General features: G+C 37.2%; 1 protein-coding gene across 4 annotated transcripts in view; it reads left to right on the top strand.

Annotated features, from left to right (window-relative positions):
- The first annotated feature begins 1,465 nt into the window (after positions 1–1,465).
- The window catches only part of PEX5L (peroxisomal biogenesis factor 5 like), a 225,244-nt gene continuing 202,074 nt past the window's right edge, over positions 1,466–24,635 (top strand). For all 4 annotated transcript variants that reach the window (XM_027585129.2, XM_027585126.2, XM_027585127.2 and 1 more), the window contains exon 1: positions 1,466–1,901. In XM_027585129.2, the coding sequence (XP_027440930.2) occupies positions 1,881–1,901 (21 nt within the window). In that variant the 5' untranslated portion in view covers positions 1,466–1,880. The remainder of the gene's footprint in view (positions 1,902–24,635) is intronic.

The raw sequence follows: 24,635 nt of genomic DNA, 5'->3' as shown, positions 1-24,635 counted from the left end.
GTTTCTATGAACATATCTCAATTTTCAGGATAAAAAATGAGTTTAGCACACAGGGTTTGGACATGGAAAAGCTGAAGTCTAAAGACGGCAAAGGAAAATTTCCAAGGTTAACTATTGGTGGAATCTAATAGGAATCCACATCTCCTGCCTTTACAAGTCTTATTCATTTTGTGGTTGATTGGTTGGTTGGCTGTTCAGTCAGTTGTTATAGGACCACAGATGTATTCAATTAGACTAATCATTGCTTTGATTCATTTCACCCTTTCCTCACTAGTCCATGCATAGTTCTGTTTTATTTAGTTATATAGCAATTCTTATAAGGTAATACATATCCTCGAGTCACCACCCAAGCTAATAGCTAAGACATTGACAATTAACCTTCATATAAAATGCCTCCCCATCCCTTCCTCCTGTCTCTCTTCACCAAGAATTACCAACATTCTGAATACTATATTCATTGTTCTACTGCTTTCCTTTTCATATAGTTATATACGATATATATTTATCTTCCTAGGGAGCTGACAAATTAACTTTTTGAAAGGTACATCATGCTATATGTACTGTTGGGGGGATTATATCATGCTGTATATAACTTGGAGGGCATGTTATTGTGTAATTGGAGATCTTATTACCAACAAAGTTGGGTAATCACAGTATACACCTATATGCCAGCACATGGTGTGTGTATGTGCATGTATATACATTTATAATATAAAGACTATCAAACTGTCCAGTCTCTTTGAGACATATCTAAATGCACTCTACCTATATATTATAAAGACCAATTCATTCAACAGATATTTTTAGAGTACCAACCATGTGGCAGGAGGTACTATATTATGCTGATACATCCGTGCAAAAACAGATACACTCCTCTCCCCAAATATCCCTGATTTCATGGAAATAACATTGCATATACAGAGACAGACAATAAATAAAATATGTAAAACATGCGATGTTAGATGATGTTAAGTGCTAGGGAGGAAAATCATGGAAGGCCTTAGGGACTGGGGTTTGGGATTTTAAATAGGGTGCTCAGCAATGAATTGAGGATGGGGTGAGTGGGGAGTCTTTATTCACGGAGTGACATGGCGGCAACTTGTGAGAGCTGAATCAGAACAGAAGTAAACTCTTCAGAAACCCCCACGCTCAGCCTATAATGTTTGTAGGATGACAGGCTCAGTCGGTATTGATGGCCCCTGGAGAGACAATGCATTTTCCTCCCACTTTTCTTGCATCTGACCAACGACTCTGCTGGAATCTCCGTGGTTGCCGCTTCCGCACCTGAACGCCTTGCGCGACCACCACTCGCGGGCACTTTGCCGCCGCGTGCGCGCACCGCCTTCGGGCCGCTCCCGGGCCCGCCGGGGACGCGCGCGCGTGCCCGGCCCCTCGGCCTCTCGGCAGGGACGCTGCCGGGAGGGCGGCGCGCGCCCCACTCGGCAGCTGCGGCGGCCGCTGGTGTGGGCGCTCACGTCAGGATTGGGAGGAGGAGGGGGTTCGCGACGAAGATAGTGAGAGAGACATGAGGCAGCCCGGCAGGAAGCGAGAAAGAGTTCGGTGGAGAAGGAGTGAGTTTTAGAGACGCCCGGTGAAGCAGGACCTGCGCCTGCGGGTGAGCGTGGCCGCCTGGGTTCCTCGTCTCCTCCGCTCTCTCTCCTGTGTCCGCTTTCAGCACCCCGAGCGGAGAACAGTTCCCGGCAGCCCGCAGAGCGGCCAGGGGGCCACCGTGGCCGGGCTGCCTGGAGCCTTCCACCGGGCTCAGGGGCACCGTCTAAAACACAGTGTGCACGCCGCCTTCTCCCCTCTGTTGGGTGTGCAAGTAAGCACGGGGGAAAGCATCCGGCGGCCTCAGGGAGCCTTGAAGAAGCCCAAGCAGAATGTACCAGGGACACATGCAGGTAAGACATTACCATCGAACAGGAAAGAAATCTTGGGGGCTAATTTAAAAGCAAGGTGGTTCACTAAGTTATTGTGGTCAAGCGCTGCCTTCACACAATTCAACAAGTGAAGTGGTGCAACATGACCATGACATTTCTGTCCGGTGCTATGGGTAAAACTAGACAGGTTTCTGAGGGTGGGAGAAGGAGCGGGGGGCGGGGGGGTGGAGACCTCAGAACTTCGATTGGGGAAGTTGGTTTTCTGTGCATTCCCTGAGCCTGTTTCTTTAAACAAGATCAAGGAATCCAGAGGAAACCTGGAGATGACTGTGTTTCCGTTGTAATCCTATTGATGCATGTATGTCAGCTGAAGGGCAAACAATAATTGGAAAGACAAAGGGTTTGTTTTTTTTTTTATCACCTGCAAAGGTTTCTTGACAGTTAGAACACTTTGCCACTTTTGTATTATTTTTTAAAGTGATAATTTTTTAAATGGTCTGTGCTGTATTTTCCCCCATCAGATAGTGGGACATTGTCACCTATCCCTACAGTCATAGGATGACTTGGGGGGATGAATTTCAAACATATGTCCAAGAGGCTCTAATGTTTTTCAGGGGAGGTGCTGCCTCTGGTTATTAATGCTCCTCTGAGCTAAGCCTCTGCTTCTCTCAGATGCACTCTACTCTCTTGGGAAAAATTATTTTAACCTTGACTCCAGTTCTTACTCACATGGTTGGTTCTTCCTTGAAAAGGCAGGTGTACACGTTGGGGGAAAAACCAAAATATTAACTCAGCTTCTTAAAGTATGAACTGAGCTTTTTTTTTTCCTGTTCCTTATTAAAAATGCTGTAGTCATCAGGTTTGATGTTTGAGCTTCCTTTCCATTCCAAAGATGGTCAAATACAGTCATCATATGTGGTGTCTTCACACAAGTGTGTAACATGTGTGAATATTGATGATGTTGCTTTTGTGTCATTGGAGCAATTGAAAATTGATAAATATGTTATTGCATTCATGACTTAATATTACCAAATAGTTTCTAAGACTGTGAGCAAATTCTTTTAGACTGTAATTTACTTTTATATAAGATGGTATTAATCAATTTCATAAGTTTTGTAAGATTTCTGAATCAGTACTATCAGAATTCCAAAAACATTTCCCATATTACTGACATCATCCTGTTTTGAAAATTGTTGATGGAATTCTATCACAGTTGATGGATAATAATTAGTCACTGAAGTATATTTCTAAATATATATAATAGATGTGATCTGCATGTTTCTTATTAAAGCTACATTAGTTGGAAAGTTTAGCAACAAAGAAACATTCCAACAATGACTGATGAAAAAATTAAAGGATTATTCCTGGAGTTTTATGTTTCCATCTGCACCTAAGAATGATACTTACAATTTTATGTATTATCTATTTATGATCCCTAAACAGTTTCTTCACAGGAGTAAAATAGGAAGGTTTTGCTGAATAGAGTCAATCTTCAGAAAATTGCACTTTCACACAAAATTCATAATTGATTACTTGGGCAATTTACAAAAACTTTCCACGTTATTTTTATTTAAACATCTTTTTGTGAATGAAGAATTAAAACAACAGTCTGGTAAATTCAGGCCCCCAAAAACAATTTAACCCAATTTTCTGAATATTTCAAGGGAGGATGTTATTGAAACTTGAATCGATCATCTAGAACAATGTCTGAGGGTTTCATTTTACTTTGAAAGAATAGACAAAATGTGAGATTCTGGATATGCTCCCAACTTAATGTTTTTTGTTTGTGCACTGCTGTAACAGCAAATATGATGGTTTGCAGTAAAACTCACAAATCTTTGCTGCCAAGCTTAACTTGAAAACGTTACTAAATAAAGACTGTAATCAATATGCTTGCCAAAATTTCAGAGCATAATACTTTTTTTTCCTATTTACTATTGACCATTAATGTTAAACATAAAACTTCTAAGGCTTTAATAGTTTAGTAGCTATTAAATGATGTGATCATCTCAGTGGGACTTCCCCTGCCTCAGAAATAATGCCTATTACAACCTGATTTATAATATAGTTATTTGCTTACATTTGAAAAGCCCAAGCTCTTTCCCAAAGAATAGAATTTAGCCTATAGATAAAATCTCTGTTGTGTTGATATGTTTAGGTTAAATAAAGAATCCTTCCTTATAAGAGATCACATCATCCTCCTGTGTGTACCTGTCTTTAATCACAAAGGAGAAGGTAAATAGCCCAAACATTCCAAAATATTTATTAAAAATCTGAATACATATTTGGTAAAATGGACCAGGAATGAGCAGATTTACTAACACTTCTGCCAACTTTGGAGTTCATTTGATACACTGGTGTTACTTGGCTGATACCTTAAAATGAAAATGAAACAAAATATTTGCAGTCATTTGCTATGCCTTCTAATTCTATTTTCTGTATCCAAGAGATTCTAAAATAAAATGTTTTGTAAATAGGCAGTCTGGAGTGGGGGAGGTGTTCACAAGAAGCCTTAAAAAATAGTCAAATTTAAAACTCCTGTAGGGCCTTTGTTTTTACAACTTAATGATTTTGTAAATAAAGTCTATTAAGTCTTTTACATCTAGCTAATTCATCCAATTTACCATAGAACCTGAATTCATTGTAGAAGCCACAGACTTTCAAAAACACACTCTCCTGGTTCATTTGAAAAGTTGACATCCATTACAGATAGATAGAACATATATTTCTTGGTTTCAAAGTAAATGCCACAGGTATATTTCTTAGGAGCAGGGCCCTAGAGTTGTGCTGTTTTTCAATTGCCTTGCCACTTATTTCCAAGGGGAATTTATCACCCAAGCAACTGAATCAAATGTTGTTTCTTTAGTGACTGTTTTAGATTTACTTTTTTTTTCCTTTTGACCAAGGGGGCCAATGGCGATTAAATATATTTTAGATTCAGTTCAGACCAAACTCTTTATTCCCATCAGATAACCTACAGTCTAATCCCTTTAATACCTCCATATGCTCTGTACTGCAATGCTTGTTTGTACATGTGAATTAACAATGCCAATTAGAACAAAATAATTACGTGTCTCTGAATATTTCCTTAGCCGAACTTTTTTTTCTGGGACGGTATAAATATAGAGCAGTGTAATTTCAGTTTTGAACTAAGATTTGTTTTTTATTTTTAATGAAGCATCCTCAATAATGTTTTTTGTTATAAAAGAAAGTTATTTCAGGAGGCAATCAAACCAAAAATTTATGCGTAATTGTAACTGATCTTCATTATGGGCATTCAAAACCAGACTTTTTTGATTTATTTAAACTGGCTGAGGAAACATTTCATACCCTCTGGCTTCACAAGATATTAACTAAAGAAAATTTAAGTGACAAAAATTATAAGATTATTAACAGCTCTAAAAGTAGCCATTTTATTTGTCTTTCCCTAAAAGTGTTTTGTGTTTGTCTTTATTTATGACTTTACTTAGCTTTTAAAAAAAATCTTCATGAAGGGGAACAGTTGAGTAATGTGAATTATGTTAATACATTAGATCTGGCCACTGGGGATTCATTTAGGTTCACTGGAAACAACAAGTATAAGAAGCCAATCCAAGATAAGATTATAAAATGTTGTTTCAACATCTGTAACAGTAGTTTGTCATAATTGAGACCCTAAAGCAAAACTGTAAAAAAAGTACTATTTGTCATGTGTATTTTCACTTCTCTGAAAGATCCATTTTCTCCTCCTTGATGGCACTATTTTCTATCCTGTCATTTCCTTTTTTCAACCTTTTGCTAACAAAGATATAATTAATACCAGTACACCACATATACACATACACACACCCAGCAGGGGTATCTGCATTTTCAGAGGAGACTCTTTGAAGATTAGTTTGGTAGAGGAGATGTTTTAAGGAGAATGTGGTAATGCTCCTGAGAGGCTGGGGTTGGTTGTTTTGGTCAGGTGTAGCTGCTGCCTTCCCTTCTCCCCCCATCTCAAATGGCACCTGCCCCTTCTCCTCAAAGTCTTCCTATGAATGATAATCACATTAATACTCATTTACTGAATGAATTTATTGTCTGAAATGGTACTAACTAGAACTCTCCTGAAGGAAATTCATGTACAGTGGAGCTGGTGCTCAAAATTATGACACAAGCTCCAGTAAGATTTTGAAGTGCCTTCTGATATATTTACAAGCAAATCACACTTGATATGAGAGCAATACTGAGCTCCTAACACTTAAAAATTATAATACTCATGGTATAATATTGCAGAATATTTGATTAACCTGAAAATATCATTCCCCAGTCATACTGGCCAATAGCTTATATAATATATTTACTGTAAGAAACACAATATGTTCTTCCTAGATTTTGTTTATGGTTTATAAGCATTCTTCCTAAACACATGTGTTTTAAAGAAAAATTCCAGCATATGAATGTTTTGAGTATAAGATATTTTTAAAGTAAAGATTAAGAAAAGGTTAGAACAGAACTTGTTAATTTTAAAATCCTGAATCTCTAGTATTACTACTGCCAACCTAGGAAACATTAAGATGTGATGTATCATTTAGTCAAAACATCTGGCAGTCTGCTGTTTTACACTTTTCACTGAGATCACATGTTGCCAACACAGGCATAAGCTAGAGCTGTTTAAAGGTTTTATATTCTAGAATTAACTTCTTGATGCACTTATAGAATAACTAGTGTGCATTTCCTGCACTAAAAGTGACAGTCAGCCCCCGCCTAATGTTTCCTTATTAAGAGACTTAAGTCCAATCTGAGTGTTGAGGGACATCTAAACATGATGTAACTTCAAATACACTGATAAAGGAAATGAGGTTGCCAAGTTTCCGAATATGCATCACCTTTTTATAATTCAGAATTTATTTACTACACAGCATGTAACCCATGTATCAGGGACCAAGACCACCAGAGTGCTATGAATTAGGGGTTACATTTCTGTTAATGACCTTCATCTCTACCTTCCCCACTTCCACCCCTCCTCACCTGTGCCATCCCTTTTACTAGGGAAACCAAATGGAAAACTTCTTTCCTCATTCCATTAAGAAAGATTTTTATATCTTATATGTTAGCATATCATACAGATTATATACAGGAAGATAGTTAATACCCTATTAGTTAAATATCCAGATCACTGCTGATTGTTCAGAGCTCAGAGTATAATACAACACACTGCCAATGTTGTCTTATTATGTCATTTTTGACTGATCTTTATTAGTACCAATGTACTACTTCTCCTATTAAAACTCCATTAGATAAATGACCATTATTATTCTTCATGTGAGATCTTACTAAACTGATCATTCCTGTGTATTTTTTTTAGACCATCACTGCTAGAAGTTGCACAGATGAAAAATAATGAACTCATTTAGATAGGAAGAGGCTACTTATCCACCATTTCATGCAAGAAAAACACATAGAACCCTTCCAGCAGATCTGAAATAGGGTGAACCTGTGCCAGGTGGAAGAGTTTGCATTGAAAGTACATAAAGAACTCCCCAAAACTCCTGCTCATGTATATATACCTCTGAAAAAACAAACAAACAAACAAACAAAAACAGAAAAACCCTACAAGTGGGAATTGGTGTAGTGCAAACTTTTTTCTTCCCAAATAGAATGCCATATGGTGATGTATAAGTCATGAAGATTCCAAGAGATGATTGGTGTTATGATGCCAGAAATCTACCTAAAGAGCCACAAAATTCCCACTCCTACATACCCTCTTAAAAATTATATAGTTTTTAAAGCAACTGGTATGGTATAGGAATTCAAACCATTTCATATGAGTAATGATTGAAGGAACTGAGGATGTTTAGCTTGGAAGTAAAGACTCAAAGAGACCACGATGACTCCATATAAATGTTTGAAGGGTTACTACATAGGAAGAGGCTACGAATGTTCTGTACAGCCTTGAGGGTTAAAGCTGGTATGGTTTCAAGGTGAGATAAAAATTTCCTCAAGGCAGTAACAAGAAGGCCCTAGATACATTAGCCAGTTCCCACTGAGTGAGATGCCTATTTGGAGATGGATAAAGCCTAGAGTGAAGGGGGAGCTGAAGGTGGGCAGAGTCCCCGTGCACACACAGGCCTCTGTTCCTAGACCATCATGCCTTGTGGACAAAATCCAACAAAAAGCACCGTGAGATGGTATGTTTGTGTGTGCATGTCTGTGTGTCCTACCAAAAATGGTTGTAGTCAACTGAAGTAATGATCTAAAATAAGCAAAATTCATAATGTCCTGGGAGAATGTTTCCTGGTTACCTAGAAATAGACAGGGTCATGCCAGTACAATCATGCAAAGCAATCAAAAAAGGTAAAAGGTCAGAAAATATGGAACCTCTTTAAGGAAATGAGAAACAGGAAAACATTTAAACATCATGAGATGAAGAAGCTGATAGAATTGCAAAACATCTTTTCACTTCCTTTTCACATGGGTGTTAATTGTAACACGAATGCTTATACTGAATGGTATCCTTTGGTCATGTGGGGATGTAACATCTGATTGGGCAGGTGAAACATCTGGGAGCTTGCTGGAAATGCAGAATCTCAGGTCCCATCCCAGACCTACTGAATCAGAAACTGAATTTCTCAAGATACCCAGTGATTTATGTGTACATTAACATTTGAGAAGTAATGGTCTGAAAACATCTACATGGAGAACAAGGCCTAATCTATTGCACTGAGACCCTAGCAAAAAGCTTGATTCTTGGGTAGCTTTCAAGATCACAGAGACATGATGATGTCCCTGACAGAGGGGCTGGTAAAAGCAGCTATCACAATTATGTTTGAATACAGTTTCTTCCCTTATTTCCATACCATAACCTCCACCCAGTTGGTTGTAGTTTTTCTGTCTGGAGAAAACACAAAAAACCTTTTATGTTCCACCTGAATAAAACAAACCTTCAAGTATTTAGAGAATTATCATGTCCTCATCCTATTAAATCTTTTCTTCTCCAAGATAAACAGCCCAGTTCACTCAATCATTTTTTTCATAATGACATTTTTGATGTTTTAATGCCTCCATGAAAGTATGGCCCTCTGAGCAAGACACACTGTTCAAGATGTGATCTCACCAATGCTAAGCACCGTGAGACTGTTTATCTCTTGGGAAAGACATCTATTCAGACAGCCTAAGACTGCTTTAGCATCTCTAGACTATAAGTTGTTCTCTAAATTGTGTTGATGTTTCTATTCTTTGAATAACTTGGGAGTTATCTCACAGTTGCTAATCTTTATACCAGAATAATCTTGGATCCAAATGTGCTCATTAGAATATTCTAGGTTAACAGTTCCTTATGTCTCCAACAAGTACACTAATGTTCAGTTTTGAGGTCATAGAATCCTGAGTTTGAAAGACTCTTGAAAGTATTCTATTCAACCATCTCATTTCACAGATGAGGAAATTAAGGTTCAGAAAAGTAAGAGATTTGCTCAAAAAGTCCCATGTAGGTTAGTTAGCAGAGCTAGCACTGGAATGAAGGCTGCCTTACCCCAGTGTGCTATTTCCATTACGCTATTATTCTTTATTTTGATGTTTATTACAAACAAAAATCTAAGTGAAAAGTAAACGTTATAATGATCTGCTAGATATTCCCAAATATCTAGGTGTTTGGCATTTAGTCACAAAAGTTGATATTTTCCTGCTTTTCGGTTTTAGTATAACGATTTGATATTTTATGTATTCAGTTTGATAGTCATTTGGCTGGCAGTGGAAGAAAGTCTGGTCTGTAAGTGTGTTTTAAAAATGGAATGAGGCACCATGAAAAGTTGTATTATTTATTTTCCTAAGAATATTCCTCACTGTCTCTCCTTGGACTGGCTAGATTAACCATTTGAGTGAGCTGGTTGGATAGGTTCTTGGAACTAGCTGCCTAAATATACAAGTAAATCAAACCCCAGGGTTCTTCACTGTAAGCAATGGGGACCAACTCCGTCTTATTTAAGTAGAAAGGGGATTTATTAAAAGTATATTTGGACAATTAATAGGCATAGGAGGAATGATGAAAATAGAAAAATCACCATTTTGCAGTTCATCATAGTAAAAACTGATTCAAGCAAAAATGACAAATGGATGCTAAATCCGAGGAAGGGGGCAGTTTGAGAAGAAACAGGATATTTATATAACGTCAAAATATCAACCATCTCAGGGTGTCTGGGTGGCTCAGTCAGTTGATTTCTCTTGATTTCAGCTCAGGTCATAACCTCAGGTGGTGAGATCAAGCCCCACATCAGCCCTGCACTGAGCGTGGAGCCTACTTAGGATTCTCTCTCTCCCTCTTCCTGTGCTCCTCCCCACTCCTCACTTGCGTGCTCTCTCAAAATAAATAAAGAAAATATTTAAAAATATGTATAGCAACCATCTAAGTTATAAGAGAAAAAAATGACTTTTCAATGGAGAAATTGGACAACACCCTAATTAAGTAATCAAAATCAACATCACCTATACAGTAATCATCCGCCTGCCCATCTCTGGATATGAGGCCGTGAGAAGGAGGCAACATCACTCATGTAGTATTATTGCTGAGACTGCACAACTTAAATCTAATCATGAGAAAAATATCAGCCAAACCCCAAATGAGGGATATTCTATAAAGTAAACAGATTATGTTTTTAAAAGTGTCAATGTCATGAAAAACAAGGAAAAACTGAGATGTTTACACATTAAAAGAAGACTTAACAGGTATGACAACTAAATGCAATACATGTTCCCGGATTGGATCTTGGACTGGGAAAGAAAATTGTGATAGAGCAGACTTTTGGCATAATTGAAACTTGAATATAGACTGGAAATTAGATTAATATTAGTGTTATGTTTCCTGAATTTGATAACTAAACTATGGCTATGTAGGAGACTAGCCTTGTTTATAGGACAGTATGAAGGGGTAAAGGGGCATAGTGTATGTAACCTATTCTCAAGTGATTTGGAATAATGGAAATAATACTATGTATAATATAATTACATAGAGAGAGAGAGTGAGTGAGACAAGGAAGACAGAAACAGAGACAAAAAGAGAGAGAGGAAAATAACAGCAAAATGTTAAAAATTGGTAAATCTGGGGAAATTGGTAAATTATGGGAGTCCATTGTTCTATACATGCAATTTTTCTGTAGGCTAGGTATTTTTTTCAAAATAAAAAGTTTCTAAATTTTTTTTAAGTACAGTGGGGCACTCACAGATATCTCAAACTTGGCTTGGGATGGAGAGACTAGGCAGCAGGCAGGGCACAACCTCAGTCAAACCTCAAACTAGGCTAGTACAGACCCAACTGGTATCTTCACAGAAAAGAAACATCAGAGCTTGCACCCCCCTACACCCCAGACTTGAGACTGGTTCAGCTGCTCACCACTGCTGCCGCTGCCATGGAAAGCCCATGTTGGAGCTTCATCTGTTCCCCCACCCACTGCCAGGATGAATTCTCTACCATGCCTACTTCTGCATGCCCCCAAAGCCCAATTCAAAGTGGGGACAGCTGTGGCTGGTTGGTGGAGCTGAATCACACATCCATACCCTATTTGAAAGATAGTTTGGGAAAGTACATATCTGCTTACCACCAGGACTCCACAAATGGGCAATTTCCCAAATTCAGAGTTTAGATTTGGGAGAGTTAAAAAAAAAAGCCAATGCCCACTGTAATGTGTTATCGATATTGCTTAAAAGTAAAATAGACACCTCTCTAGACTTGACGAAAGTCCAGTCTGCCTTCAGGGCAAATAGTTAAAAGAAAATAATTTTCTTTAAGCCTGTATTTGGTACTGCCTGCTATTACATGCAGGCCTATAGGAGAATATAGTAAAGCTAGAGTATATTGGTTTATTAAATCATGCAGCAAAGAAGAGCAGAACAACCCCTCCATCATTCATCAAAGTCCATCTACTGCTCACTCCTATTCTTTTTTGAAAAATTGTAAAGAACTCTGTGAAGAATTTAGTAATTAATCAGGGAGTTAAAATACATATCATGTACTTTAGTGATAAGAACATTTTTTTCCTCCGTATGCAAGAATTTAATGTGAAAAGCTGGACACATTGTTGTTTCATATTCATCCAAAGGATGATTATAATCAAAATGCCCTGTGCATTTGAGTCTTTAATACTGATATACCATCTATTATATAAGTCTTTAGGAAGATATATGTAAGACAAAAAGAAAGTGTTCTTAAGCTTGAGGCAAGATTAAATTAAAATAGAAGCTTAGAGATAGAAAGGTCTTTGGAGTTCACATACCACAACTTTGTCATTTCACATTGAGGAAACTGAGGGCTAGATCTTGATAGAATTAATTGCCTCTCCTCAAAATGAAAACATAATATGCTGAAAGACTTTTGATGGCATGTATCGTGCATCGCTTCATAATCCTCACATTTGAAGAGGCTATAAAAACATATTGGCTAAGAGCTTGCGCTCCAGGATCAGATAGCCCAAGTTTCAGATCCTGGTTTCCCTACATATTATCTGTGTGATCTCACTCTAATAACGCACCCTTTCTAAACCTTACTTCCCTCACCTGTGACATAGAGACAAGAATGTGTTCATGCATTGTGATGACTTTGTAAGGATTATCTCTTTTGTTTTTATGGAACTAGCAAAATGTTTTATATACATTGTGTGTGGAAGAAGAGGTTTAGCCATAGCAGTGCCGGTTATAATTGGTTGTCTACAGTGATGGCAGATGCTTGATTTTCTTATTCTCTCACGGCTCTGCATTTTTTCCATTTCCCCATACCAAATTCTTGCCTTCTGTACACTGAATATACCCATTCTTTAATATTACATTTAAAGTTCATCTCCTCAGTGAGTGCTACTCTGTGCCCTCACCAGCATTCTCCCCTGTTCTCCCACACAGAATTAGGGATGTCCTCCTCAATGTTTTGTTAGTACCTTAAATGCATTTCTAATACCAATAATTAACATATAGCTTTAATTACTTATTTCTGTCAATCTCCCCAACTAATAAGCTCATCTGTGGCGGTGACTATATCCAATATGTCTTTGTGTCCCTGGAGACTACTAATGCTAGGTACATGCTATTAATGTAGTATTTACTGAATGAATGAATGAGTGAATGAATGGATGAATGAATGAATGGATGAGTGAGTGAATGAACGGATGAAAGAATTAATGAACAAAATACTGAGAAGAGTCCCTTTGCCCTGAATAAGGATTCCAAATGCAATTGGGATGGTCTTCTTGATTCTAAGACACACTATCCCAGAATCTGGTCTATTCCCATGAGTTTCAGAAGCAAATGCATATCAAGTAAAGTTTCCACATACTTGAAAGGGAATCAATTACTGGGAAACCTTATAAACCTTATAATTAGATTGCCACTGTAATTAACCAGCACTCTGCTGTCAAAGCAGTCTACGCAGTTTAATGGGTTCAAACTCTTTAAAGCCTGAGGACACCCTGGAGCTACAGATTTAGAAATATAATAGACTCTCCTAATGGTTTCTAACTATATCTCTAAGTGGCCCAGGTCATTTGGAATTAGAATCCGTGCCTCTAAGGTTCTAGACACCACTTCACCACCTCAACTAGTTGTCAACAGCGATTTTGATCATATTGTTAACACACACACCCATGAGACATGCTGAGATGACAGAACATCAGAGTTAGAACTGCCCTAGGAGTCCATTCTTTGCTTACACCTAGTGTAAGGGTTGCTTACACCTCCAGAACTGACCTCCCCCAGTTACACACACACACACACACACACACACACACACACACACACACACACACACTATTCCAAGGATCAAAGGAAGTAGCTGCACTCACAATGGCCGTCCAGGAGACATGTTGATTTTGTAAGCCTGTCTGAATATGGAGATCTTCTTATTATGTCTCCCACAGTTACTCCCAAAATATGGGAGCCTGAGAGATGGAGGAGTAATTCTTCCTATAGGGTACAGGTTAAAAAGATTCAAGTATCACATGTCAAAGCTTTCTCTAATAGAGAGGAAATAACTATGCCAGTGATATCTGCCATTTCTGATCAGACTATAAAAGGAGATCTTCTCTGGGGGGCCAAATACATGGACTCTCCTTTTCCCTGGAGGTCACAATCCCACATCCAGGCACATAATTTAGCAAGTGAAGTTAGAGGGTTGGATTTCAGACCTGACTTGTTCCCCCTCATCCAGATATCCTTGCACAACCAATATGTACAACCATATATATGACTCTGAAGGGAGTCTCCTCTACTAACATTCGTGTGTGTGTGTGTGTGTGTGTGTGTGAAGGTGTATGATGAAAGGTGAAGAAATGAGCTCCATTTTATCAAAGATAATTCAAACACAGATTGGATGGGAGTTTGCTAGAGTCTTTATGGAAAATGGTTGGCCTAGAGGATTACTGGCTTTCCCTCCAGCTCTAGGATTCTATTTTTATCATGTCCTTAATTAGTAATACAATATATCTCTGACTGTTTGGTCAGGGCAGATTTTCCCCAGTTCACTAATAACCATATCTTGGAAAATAAATTTAAAAAAGCTTTGCTAGTGTCAAGATACTTGTTATTTCTTACGAAGTTGAAGATCAACCTCCCCTAATTCTTCAAGGAATGTGCTGCTTGGGAGGATCTTGCTCTTCCCCTACCCCTGTTCTACAAATAACAAGAGATATTTTTCTACAAAGCTCTCCCCAATATGCCAGAACTCTCAGCTATGATAGAATACTAATTGTCTCTGCTACAATAGTCACATTTTGTGAGAGCCTCATAAAAGTTAATCTTCAAAATTCTTTAGTGAGGTTGGCAAAGGATAGATACTTTATCTTCATCATGCTGATTGAGAGAATGCAGCTGATAGGGTTTGACTGCCTCACCCAAACTCCCACATCAAATCAGTTGGGGGACCAAAATCTGGGTCTTACGGTTTTTTTACTCTATTGCTTGAGCCCATGTAGCAAATTCAAGCCACGTCTCCACATCGGTACCTCACCTATTGCAAACTGACTCAACTAACAGGGCACAAAAAGGATTTTGCAAGTTTTCTGGAACATTGCATGGCCTTGGAAGGTAGAAATCTCTGATGCATTCTTCCTACCATTTACACAGGACAGGTGCTAACTCTATATAGCTTTATCAGTTCTCTGAACTCAGCATCTGGGCATGTTAACTTAGTACCTTGAGAGTACCCTTGTGTGCGATGTGGTGCACTCTGCTAATGGAGTACAGAGCATCTGTGAAATGTCTGTATTTTTGTGCAGAAAGCCTTCTTAAAATCAGAAATACCCAACAGGCCAGGAAAATAGTGAGTCTGTGGGATTAACTAGAGCTCAGAAGCCCAATGTTGCATGTGTAGAAGTAGAATCTTGGGTATGTATAAACTAAGCCAAAATATCCTCCCAAAAAATCTGTCACTTACCTAAATAATTTACTTTTATGTGTTATTTTATACTTTGCTATTATAAGAAATTTCAAAAATAATATGGTGGTGAACCAAATGTTTTATGTTTTACTCTAATGCTTTAACCTCTATTAAACCCACCTTTTAAATACCTGACTTTAGTACTGAGAAATTAGTCACTGTTTATTTGGGGGAGGTCTCTTAATTTCTTCTGCTCTTAGTGATCCATTTTTTCAGGGAAAGAGCAAATACCAACTTTGTTGGAAGAGAACTTCTAAATGGCCAGATCAAGATAATGTGGAGGAAATATGCATAGATCTTATTGATCTCAACTGGTATTAAAATATCTGCTTAAAATGGAGCCACTCATCCCTGATTTCTTAAAATTGATTTTGAACTTTCCATTACTTCAAGAGGAGAAGGTCAAGAATTAACATTATAAAACTCAGAATGTGATAGTATTGATCAACTAACTCAATGTAAAATTAAAAGTACCAAAATAAAAGTCATGTGTTCTTTCATAGTTGATTTCAGGAATCAACTCCCAACACATTCAAATGATTATGTCACAGAATCAGTGGTTTCAGAATGAATGATAAGAGAATTTAAATGTTCTGTGTTATATCGAGGAAGCTAATTAATGTTCTGTTTTAAGAGTTAAAGTATAGTCTTCTGTACCTAGTTTGTCAAAAACTATTATTTTACCTGAGGCTTGTACTTCACATAATTCTGCTATTTTACTTATTTTTTAAAAATAATTCTGCCATTTTAAATAAGTGTTTACATGAATAGGCAGCCTGTTTGCAGGTAAGGAAATGTTAAAGTAGCTAAGCTGAAAACAGAGTTACTCTGGCATCTGTGCTCATTCTAAATATATAGCTACAAACAAGTTTTTTTTCCCAACTAAATACCAGTATCACTAACTGACTACCTCTACCCGATCCAACCCAAAGTCACCATGTTCCAAACTTGACTCATTATCACCACTAACAGTTCCGTAAAGCCTGCCTCTTCTCCTGTTTTCCAGGATTGTTTAATAGCACCACCACCTACTCAATTACCTAAATCAGAAACCAGGATCCATCCTCTCATCTATTCTCCTTCATCCACTCCACTTCCTCTCTTACTCCCCGAATCAAATCTAAATGCTCTAGCTCTCAACTTCCTAATTCATTCCTCTTCTGCCCTATCTCTCCATCCTCACAGGTACCATCTTAGATCACTTTATCACCTGTACTACACAAAGTATCTACAATATTTGTTTAAAATCCAGATTCCTGGACCCCACTGCAGCTCTCCATGAAAGTGAGGTCTGGGAATGTTTGCTTTAACACTCTGCCGGTGAATTTAGTGCACACTGAAGTGCAAAAACACTGGCCTCTAGAATAAGACATGACTTGTGGGCCTACTTTCTGGCCTTCTCATTTACAACTTCCCTGTAAGCACTCTGGACCCTAGCCTTGCTAAATTTTAGTGCTTCCCCAACTGCACCTGTGCTTCCATGTCTCTGGCCTTCTCTAATAATGTTCTCTCTGACCAAAACACTCACCATCTCACTGGCTTAGTTAACCCCCTTCATCTTTCAGAACTCAGTTCAAGGGTTATTTCCTACAATGGGTCTTCCTTGAGTTGCCAGGGCTGTGGTAGATACCGTCCTCAATGCTCTCCTATGCCATGTGCCTTGGTAGACTGCTGTCTCACCTCACCTCACCCTGTTCTCTGCTGAGTTCCCTTGGCTGTCTTGTTCATCTTTTCAACCCTGGTGCCTAGCACAGAGCCTGCTTATGGTGAGTGAGCAATGCCTGAATCATCTATTCAGTTTAGTTCTGGAGATTCTCATAAACCATCATAAAACAGTATAGACTGAACATCTTATCTGGGAACTTTGAAGATGGAATTAAATTATGAAAATGGACTATAGGCATACCTCATTTTATTGTACTTCACTTTATTGCACTTCACAGGTATTGTGTTTTTTACAAGTTGAAGGTTTGTGGTAACCATGCATCGAGCAAGTCTGTCAGCACCTTTTTTCCAACAGCATTTGCTCACTTCATGTCTGTGTTACATTTTGATCATTCTTACAATATTTCAAACTTTTTCATTTTTAGTATATTTGTTATGGTGATTTGTGATCAGTAATCTTTGATGTTACTGTTGTAATTGTTTGGGGCACCACGAACCATGCTCATGTAAGACAGTGAACTTAATCAATAAATGTTATTTGTGTTCTGACTACTCCACCAACTGGCCATTCCCCTCTCTCTGTCTCCCTCTCCTTGATCCTCTGTATTCCCTGAAACACAGCAATATTGAAATTAGGCCAATTAGTCACCCTATGATGACCTTTAAGTGTTCAAGTGAAAGGAAAAGTCGTATGTCTCTCACTTTAAATGAAAAGCTAGAAATGGTTAAATTTAGTGAGGAAGGTATGTCAAAAGCTGAGGTAGAAGTTAGCCAAGTTGTGAATGCAAAGAAAAAGTTTCTGAAGGGAAATTAAAAGTGCTACTCCAGTGAACACATGAACAATAAGAAAGCAAAACAGCCTTATGGCTGATATGAATCAAGTTTGAGTGGTCTGGATAGAAGATCAAACCAGCTATAATATTCCCTTAAGTCAAGGCCTCATTCAGAGCAAGGTCCTAACTTTCCTCAATTCTATGAAGGCTGAGAGAGGCAAGGAAGAAGCAGAAAAAAATTTCAAAGTTAGTAGAGGTTGGTTTATGAGGTTTAAGGAAAGAAGCCATATCCATAACATAGAAATGCAAGGTGAAACAGCAAGTACTGATGTGGAAGTTGCAGCAAGTTATCCATAAGATCTAGCTAGGATAATTAATGAGAGAGGCTACACTAAAGGATAAATTTTCACTGTAGCAAAAATAGCCTTCTATTGGAAGAAGATGCCCTCTAAGACTTTCATAGCTAGAGAGAAGTCAATGCCTTACCTCAAAGCTTCAAAAAACAGGCTGGCTCTCTTATTAGGGGCCAGTGCAGCTGGTGACTTTAAGTTGAAGCCAATGCTCATTGACCATTCCAGAAATCCTATGGCCCTTTAGAATTAAGCTAAACCTACTCTGCCTCTGCTCTATAAATGGAACAACAAAGCCTGGATGACAGCACATCTATTTACAACATGGCTTACTGAATATTTTAAGCCCACTATTGAAACCTATTGCTCAGAAAAAGCATTCTTTTCAAAATATTCCTGCTCATTGACAATGCACTTGGGTCACCCAAGAGCTCTGATGAAGACGTACCATGAGATTAATGTTATTTTCGTGTCTGCTGACACAACATCCATTATGCGGCCCATGTACCAAGGAGTAATTTTTACTTTCAAGTCTTATTATTGAAGAAATACATTTCATAAGGTTCTAGCTGCCATAGATAGTGATTCCTCAGATGGGTTTGGGCAAAGTAAATTGAAAAGAGTCACCATTCTAGATGCCATTAAGAACATTTGTGATTCATAGGAAGAGCTCAAAATATCAACATTAACAGAGTTTGGAAGAAGTGGATTCCAACCTCATGGATAACTTTGAGGGGTTCGGTGGAGGAAGTAACTGCAAATGAGGTGGAAACAGCAAAAGAACAAGAATTAGAAGTGAAACCTGAAGATATGACTGAATTTCTGCAATCTCATGATAAAACTAACAGATAATGAGTTGCTTCTTATGGAAGAGCAAAGAAAGTGGTTTCTTGAAATAGAATCTACTCCTGGTGAAGATGTTTGAAGACTGTTAAGATGGTAATGAAGGGCTTACATATACTTGGTTGATAAAGCAGCAGCAGGGTTTGAGAAGATTGACTCCAGTTCTGAAAAAAGTTCTACCCTTGATAAAATGCTATTAAACAGCATTGTGTGCTACAGAGGAATTGTTCATAAAAAAGGAGTCAATCAATTAATCATTAATCCCGAGTAATGCCTTCAGATTTCTGTCTGATTAATGAAAAGGGGTGGGGCAGGTTGAGAAACCAAAGAAATAATATGAGCCAGCAGGCAGAAAAATTGGATCCCAGGACTCTTTTGCTCTAACTACTATAGGATTTGGGGAATACCTCTGAATCTCTGGGAGTCCCAGTTTTCTGATCCACAAAATAGCTAAATAGAACTTTAATCTTTCCCCAGTACTATTATTTTATTATTCTAAACCAAAATTTAGTAAATTAGCATTTTGAGATATTAATGCAATAAAAAAGCAATTTCAATAAATTATATGTGTATATATATGAAATAAATTATATGTATATATATGAAACTTGATTTTAGGGAGAAAAACTATTGATCCAACTTACCGTAACATTAAACCAATATTATACTTACTTTTTTTCTACTTAGTTGTAATATTTTGTCATGTGGGTTTAAATTTTTCTTTTATCAGTTAATTGCATGACTCACTTATTATATGAAATGGTAATCATATGTTATTCATCTCCATGAATTATATTATTATGAGTGAAATGAATGTCATAACATTATTTGAGAAGATGACCTTCACATTTTCCTTATGGTTTTCATAGACAGGGGAAAATTTTTTGAGTGAGGTATTCAAGTTATAGCATTCCCTACCCGTGTGACCTTGGACAGATTTCTTAACCTCTCCAAGCATCTCAAAATAGAAAATTGAAGCATGCAATAAGTCATACAAAAGCCTGATTGATTTCTGACTTTTGACAATAAGAACACAGCTTTGTTGCCAAATTTTAATACTGGATTATCTGCTTAAGAAATACCTTTATATTATTGAGGGTGAAAAAAGGGTTGTTCACAGTATTTAATTAATACAGTGTCTCAATAAAACAGTGACTAGCACTTCCCCTTTTTAAAAATTCTACAATAAGATTATCATAATGGAAATTAAACCTTCAAACTAATGAATGGAATAAGTTGGTTGCAATAAGAAGTATTTCTATGTCCTTTCATTCCTCTGATTTCCTCAGTGAACCCCAAAGAAATGTAGGTATGGGTGTGCTGCTCATCTGATACAGCACAGATCCTTTGTAAACTATCTTTAGTATACCCATTTAGAGAGAATTGGAAGAGCAAGTATGATTATAAACAGAAATGGGAAACTAGACCCTAAAGTATGTTTCTACCTTAAATCACTGAAATCATCTTTTTGAAAATTTAAAATAAGGTGGCTTTGTAAGTCAAAAGTGGAGACCAGAAACTAAAACTCTAACCAGAGCCAGGAGCAACTTTTTATAGGAAGCTAGCAAATTTAATATCACAGGGCAGTGAAAGTTTTTGACTAACATTAATTTTATTAGAGAACCAAAAAAAAAAAAAAAAAAAGCTGATCAAATGGAAGGAATACTTATCATCACAATTGTGCTCCAAAAACACAGAGACTTTAGAGTTCAAATTCTTGATTTTTTCCTCAACTATGATTACATATGGTCTTAAATAGCCTGTTTGAACCATTCCATGACCCTATCCACAGCTTGTTTGATGCTACCCCACTTAGTAATGGAAAAGATGACTTGTCACTTCTTCTCTCTCACATCCTACCCCTATATACACAATTAAAATAGACATACTAATACATAAAGCTAAAAGAAAAGCTTTCTACATACTGACTATTTATACATGACTGTAAAATGTAGTTGGTTGCACTGATCTCTGTGGCTCCAAAATGCCTCTAATAGAGCAGTCCAGAAACCCCAGCCCAGGTCTTTTGGATCACAGTGAAACTCCCCGACAACTTGAACTGAATCTGCAACAATCTCCATGAGCCATCCCAGAGGCAGGGGGAGCCCTTTGAGAAGCATAGCAACTGGATGTCACCAAATAGGACAGGCAGGCATGGATGACAGGTTTGTTGGAAACTGTCTAAATGTTGTACCTCCAGCCTTCTGTGAATTGGTGTTCTGCTTTTCAGAGCAGAAGCCAATCTCCTATTACAGTGAACAAGGCCTCCAGGCCAACAGAAGCTCTTCTCCTCCTCCTCCCTAAAAACAGACCAAACAAAAGGCAGGTTTGGAAATAACTGCACAGTCACAAATGTTTGCATTGTTTTTAACCACAACTTTTCACCAAAAAAGAAAAAAATCATGTTCTGATTTATATCAGAGTTTACATTCATGATACCACAGTCAAGTCAGAAGGACAAGTCATACCACCAACAGAGGTACAGATTGTTAGCTACTTGGCATTTCTGGTAATTGTCAGTTACAACTGGTTAGTGGTAAAGCCAGGACTAGCCTCTCAATGCTACATTCAGTCTTATTTCTTTTTGAGTATGCTTGCATGAGCTACACACTGGCCAAATCGTTGCAGCCCACTCAGTAATAAGGTTAACAGACCTACCAAATGATGGAAAAATTGAAAGTATAAAACTAGTCATAACAATCATTAATATGTATTTTTTATTCATACAAGGTATATGATATACAGATGCAAAATCAGAACACTACCTTTGGAGGGAAAGAACATTCTCATGTAATATATATGTTCCATATAGCACCTGACACACTACACAGCCATAATAAATATAAATCATTGAAATCCTATTTATTTTCTGGCTCCACACCCAGGAAAGCTTATCTGATTTCCAAACTGTGGGTGCTAAAATAAAATCTGAGGAACACAGAGCAGAATAAGAAATAGATCTGATCTCTTCTGCATATCTGATACCCACCCAACCTGAGTCCTCATGCTTCATCTTACTTCTTCCTTCCTTATTTTGAATACTGATCCCCTTCTCTGTACTTAACTCATTTCTGAAAGGTGCATACCCAAGTCATGTTGATAGAAGTAAATACCCATTCATTCATTCATTCATTCATTTATTATCAAATATTTTTAAGCATCTCCTCTTTTTATAGAAACAAAGCTTTAGGGGTACCTGGGTGGCTCAGTCAGTTAAGCTTCTGCCTTAGGCTCAGGTCATGATCCTAGGGTTTTCAGATGGAAGTCCCACCCCCACCCTCCCCTGCACTGGACTCCCAGCTCAGTGAGGAGTATGCTTCTTCTCTCTCTCTGCCCCTCTCTGCCTCATTCTCCCTCTCTCTCTCTCACTCTCTCTCAAATAAATAAATCTTAAGAAAAAAAGAAGCAAAGCTTTATGATAAGCCCTCTCATTATAGAATGTAAAATTTATCTGAAAAGACACAAGCAAACATATATATACTAAGATCTGATTTGAATAAAATAAGAAATCCAAGAATTCTCAATGTGAAGTATGTGGAAAATAAGCATTTAAAAATATGGCTCAGTTGCACAGGACTTATAGAAGTAGTACACTCAGTTTGAGAGTAAATTAATAAATCATGTATATATTATATTGAATTACATATCAAAAAATGGTCCCCAATTAAATAGAGTAGTTGTTTAAAAATTCCTCTATTGAAAATGGCAGCTTTTCACATAGTTCAAACTGACCACAGGTTTAAAATATATTTTAGGAATGTAAAAAGGGAGAGAAACCTGTGAAGGCATCCTGGGGCTTGAATCAGTAATCCATATATTCTTTTTTTCAGCATTATTTCATAGCCTAGATGTTATGTGAGGAAAAATGTCCCTTTTCCAAAACAGTAGCAAGAAAATCATGAAAGATATTTCATCTGGGGATGGGTAAACATTTAAGTTTGGTAAATAGGCATTTCAAGCTATTCTAAGTCAAAAATATAGTGCTATAGTGGTTCTCCTGATTTCTAAACAGACCTTTTTTCCTTTTATCATGACACAGCAGTTTAGCCACTAGAGAGAACCTTTTATAGATTAACTCAGTATAAAATTTCAGTGTGAAATTATAGCTTCATATACAAATATAACATGTTAATAACATTATTCACTCTTTTTACAATAAAAAATTTTAGTAATAATATTATTAGTTAAATATTTGACTTAATCAGTAATGCTTTATTCTTCAGAATTCCCATGGATTTAAGTGTATTGATTAGCAAAGCAAACAACCCGGACAGTAAATGCAGAATTATTTACATTATAAATAGCAACATTTAAGAATAATACTTTAAGACTACATGTAGTCTTTATATCCTAAAAGTGATAAAAATCTATCAGCAATCTTCTGCGTCCTTGGAAGCTCAGCATCATTCACCTTGGAGGTGAAGGTCAAGGCCAGGCACTTATTAAAACACATCACTTCCAGAGCTAAACTTGGATCCAGATGCTCTGGTAGTATACATCTACTTCTTTGAAGAGAGAAACCATCAAGAATTTTCTATCTTTTTCATCCTTAGATTACCCAAGCAGATATATTCAAGGACAAATTAAACAATAAAATTAAAGTTCCCCTGGGGATAGAAGTTCCATGTTGGCACCTTTCAAGTCTCATCTATTTTAAATTAGAAATTCCTTAAAGACAGAATCAGGATCTTAAGCATTCACATATAGAGAGAAATAAATATAGGTATAAAAAATATTTCATAGCACAGAGCTGACATTTAGTTAATAGGATGTTAACTTAAACATTAGAGATAGCAGCAAGGATTTATATAAAACTTCGAATGCTATTATCTAACGATCCATCAAAGTCATTCTTCTCCATGGTATGACCTGCCACATTTTCCTGGGGATAAGATTGAGATACCAGAATAAAATCAAGCATAGAATTAAGGACAAAAAGATGGGATATTTCATGTTCTGGTGGTGGTGGTGGTGTTAATAGCATTTACTTCTTGCTTTGTATGGAAAGAAATGTTTTTTCCTCAAAGTAGTCACGTCCATTCGTTGCCTAAATCACTATTAGCCATTATTTTTCTGTCTTTATAAATTTAAGCCCAAGTACTCCCATTGTATTTTTCTATAATTTCACATTTGATTATTCATTCCACCTTTACTCTTTTATTTATTCATTATATGTTGATTGAGTGCCTACTATGTGTCAAGACAAAAGTCCAGACAATTCATTTCAAAACTCTCTCATCATTGCCTCCCATTTTCTAACTTGGGTCCTCTCTACAATTTGGCCTCCTCACATGTACAGTAAGGAGATTAACATACAGAATGGTCTGAGGGTCCCTCCAACTCTGAAATTCTGGGTCAAAACAATAAGGCATCAGGGATGTTGCTTTGTTTTGATTTTTAATAATATTGATTATGATAATTTTAAGAACATTTTGCTATGGATGCTTGTACCATGAATGATGCTCATTCCTCTGTTATACTGAGAACTGATAATGTATAACACTACATCAAAATTTAAAATTAAAAAAAAACCCTTACTTTGGAGAAAACAAGTTTTTGTTTTTTTGTAAATTATAATTAAATTCCAGTTGTTCATTCTCTAACTTGACAAAGGTAGGGTCTGAGCCCAAGTGAAAATAAGTTTTGTGAATTATAATTAAATTCCAGTAGCTCATTCTCTAACTTCACAAAGGTGGGGTTTGAACCCACAAAGTCTGTCTCCAGGGTTTACCCACTTGTGTCCACTATT

The sequence above is a fragment of the Zalophus californianus genome, chromosome 1 (assembly GCF_009762305.2).
Source record: "Zalophus californianus isolate mZalCal1 chromosome 1, mZalCal1.pri.v2, whole genome shotgun sequence".
Classification (NCBI taxonomy): Eukaryota; Metazoa; Chordata; class Mammalia; order Carnivora; family Otariidae; genus Zalophus; species Zalophus californianus.
The sequence above is the reverse complement of the archived record's forward strand: the minus strand, read 5'-3'. Positions and strand labels throughout refer to the sequence as shown.